The sequence below is a fragment of the Cynara cardunculus genome, assembly GCF_001531365.2.
Source record: "Cynara cardunculus var. scolymus isolate 2C chromosome LG 10, CcrdV1, whole genome shotgun sequence".
Taxonomy (NCBI): domain Eukaryota; kingdom Viridiplantae; phylum Streptophyta; class Magnoliopsida; order Asterales; family Asteraceae; genus Cynara; species Cynara cardunculus.
In genome coordinates, this window is record NC_037537.1 from 16,938,426 (window position 1) to 16,941,744 (window position 3,319).

Consider the following 3,319-nt stretch of genomic DNA (forward strand, 5'->3'; position numbering starts at 1 on the left):
ATTAAAGTATTAAGAAATGAGAAATCTCCATGTCTGTTACTCTGTTTCACGTGTATTGTTACGATTCTAGTAGCTTATTTGTTAATTTTCCTTTTTTGTTGGGTTTTGATGCATGAATCAGATATTCTTCATCGAAGAGTAATGGAGTATTTATGTGATTTCCCTTTTTCCCTCTTCTAAATTGAATACCCAACGGTTATTTTTTGGAATTTTGATTTGTTTTCAATTTTTTCCAATTTTGCAGGAAAACCGGCATCGCTATATCTCTTGTTCCATGTATACTCCACAGTTTGTAGCGGTTCTGAAAACATAAATTCCTTAAGAAATCCTTTCGATTTCCTATGGTTTTGATCAGATTGCTCTTTCAAATTCCCAATTGATTTCGGAACTCATCTGCCTTTCCTCTGTTTTTGTATGAATCAATCGAATCACTCCAGTTTTTTCTACAATGGCAAGACAGAACCAGAATCAAAATCAAAACCAGAACCAGAATCGAAATCAAAACCAGAACCAGAACCGAAATCAAAACCAGAATCAAAGGCAAAACCAGAATCAGAACCAGAATCAAAGGCAAAACCAAAGTCAGAACCAGAACCAGAACCAGAACCAGAACCAAAACCAAAGGCAAACCCAGAATCAAAACAGGAATTCGGATCCCAATTCGAATTTGAACGGAAACGATGATTTCAGTCTGAGGGAGACGAGGCCGAGTTTAGGAGGAGGAAGGGTTCCTGGCAATGATCGATTTGGAACAGCTTTTGATCTTGTGGAGCAAATGCATTACTTGTATGTAAGAATTGTGAAGGCCAAAAGTTTGCCACCAAAAACAGGTAATGCTAGTATTCTTCCTGACCCTTATATCGAAATTAAGCTTGGCAATTTTATCGCTTCCACCAAACATTACGAAAAGAATCCGAATCCCGAATGGAACCAAGTGTTTGCATTCCCAAAAGGCCGGATTCAGTCACTGATACTTGAACTCGTTGCTAAAGATAAAAATAACACTGATGAGGATGATTTCATTGGTGGTGTTGTGTTCGATATCAGTGAGCTCCCTGTTAGGGTTCCCCCCGATAGTCCGTTAGCAGCCCAATGGTATCGACTGGAGAACGTTAATGGCGGCAGAGATGGAGGAGAATTGATGGTGGCTGTTTGGATGGGTACACAAGCCGATGAATCTTTCCCAGATGCCTGGCATTTGGATGCCCTTTTGGTTAACGGTGATGGGGTTACTAATATAAGATCAAAAGTTTATTTATCTCCTCGGCTTTGGTATGTTCGAGTTCAAGTGATCGAGGCTCAAGAATTGCAGAATATTAACAACGGTAACAACCGACAACCGGAAGTTCTTGTGAAAGGTGCAATCATGAATTTGGTTTTGCGGACTAAAGTTTTGCCGAAACCGTTATGGAATGAGGATCTGATGTTCGTTGTAGCGGAGCCATTTGAAGAACGACTGGTTTTGAGCGTGGAGGAGAAACTTGGAAACAAAGAAGAAGTTCTTGGGAAGTGTTTGATTTCGCTGCATAATGTGGAAAAACGAATGGATAATCGGGTCGTAACTAGCAGATGGTATAATCTTGAAAAGCACACGAAAGGCGAAAACGGGCAGGTGAATGTTGTTGTGTTGAATAGCCGGATTCATGTAAGAGTCTGTTTGGATGGAGGGTATCACGTTCTTGACGAGTTGACTCAGTACAGCAGCGATCTACGGCCAACGTCTAGATTACTCGGAACTCCAAGCATTGGTGTTCTAGAATTGGGAATATTGAATGCTCAAGGATTAGCACCGATGAAAACAAGAAACGGGCGTGGGGCGGTTGATGCTTATTGTGTAGCGAAATACGGCCACAAATGGATTCGAACCAGAACTGTAATCGATTCTTTGAATCCCCAATGGAACGAACAGTACACTTGGGAGGTTTTTGATCCATGTACCGTGATCACAATCGTTGTGTTGGATAACTGTCATCTTCAAGGGGTGGATAATGGTCGTGGATCAAAAGATTCAAGAATTGGGAAGATAAGAATCCGACTATCGACACTTGAAACCGATCGAGTCTACACTCATTCGTATCCGTTGATCGTTTTACAGCCATCGGGTGTGAAAAAAATGGGCGAAATACAACTCGCAGTGAGGTTTACGTGCGTATCGATGCTGAATCTGATGCAAGTTTATTCACAACCATTGTTACCACGGATGCATTATGTTCATCCACTGACGATTTTCCAGCAAGACAGTTTGCGGCACCAAGCGACTCAGATCATGTCCATGAGGCTGAATCGAGCTGAGCCACCGTTGCGGAAAGAGGTGGTGGAGTACATGCTCGATGTGGGTTCAACCATGTGGAGCCTGCGAAAGAGTAAAGCTAACTATTGCAGGATCATCGAGGTTCTTTCGAGCCTTATTCTGTTCTGCAAATGGTTCAATCATATCTGCAATTGGACTAGCCCGTCTCTATCGGTTCTCGTGCACGTTTTGTTTGTGGTTCTTGTCGTATACCCACAAATGATCTTCAGCACAATGTTGTTTTACTTGATTTTGATTGGGATTTGGAAGTATCGTTCAAGATCACGACACCCGCCACATATGGATATCAAGTTGTCTCATGGCGATAAGTCGAGTGCCGATGAACTCGATGAAGAGTTTGACGGTTTCCCGAGTTCTAAAAATGCCGACGTGTTAAGGATGAGATACGATCGGCTCAGAAGCGTGGGGTCGAGGGTTCAAACAGTTATTGGCGATTTAGCGACTCAAGGGGAGAGGATTCAGAATCTGATATCATGGCGTGATCCACGAGCCACGACTATGTTTCTCGTATTCTGCTTTGTGTTGGCTATCGTTCTTTATGTTGTTCCTATTAAATTGGTGGTTTTGGCCATGGGTTTCTTCGTTTTGCGGCATCCGAAGTTTCGACATCGGCTACCTTCGGTGCCGATGAATTTTTTCCGGAGATTGCCGGCAAGAACTGATGGATTGTTGTGATAACTCAGATCATCGTTCCTCATCAGATTCTAAGTTTTAATCGGATTCTGGTATTTTGAATCCATTTTTTTTGGTTTGGTGTTGGAGTTTGGGAGTTCTTGATGAAACTTAGTATAAAATAAATGAGATTATATTGGGTTTTTTTTTCGTGTCCTCGTATCATGTTTTCGACTTTCGCTTAAATTATATGGGGAGTGTTAATGGCACCTTCTTGGGGTGTCAAATACCTTAAAACTTGAACCTTGATTAAAAAAATCAAAATCAATAAAATAATATATTTTATTATTATTATTTTATAAATTGATATATATATATATATATATATATATATAT

General features: G+C 40.9%; 1 protein-coding gene across 1 annotated transcript; it reads left to right on the forward strand.

The window, feature by feature from the left end:
• Positions 1–448: 448 nt before the first annotated feature.
• LOC112520037 (FT-interacting protein 1-like) lies at positions 449–2,986 on the forward strand. The gene has a single exon (XM_025128342.1). It carries the CDS (start codon positions 449–451, stop codon positions 2,984–2,986), a length of 2,538 nt encoding a protein of 845 aa, XP_024984110.1.
• The last annotated feature ends 333 nt before the right edge of the window (positions 2,987–3,319 follow it).

Coding starts and splice junctions, on each gene's coding strand:
- LOC112520037 (XM_025128342.1), top strand. CDS start 449: ATGGCAAGACAGAACCAGAATCAAAATCAAAACCAGAACCAGAATCGA.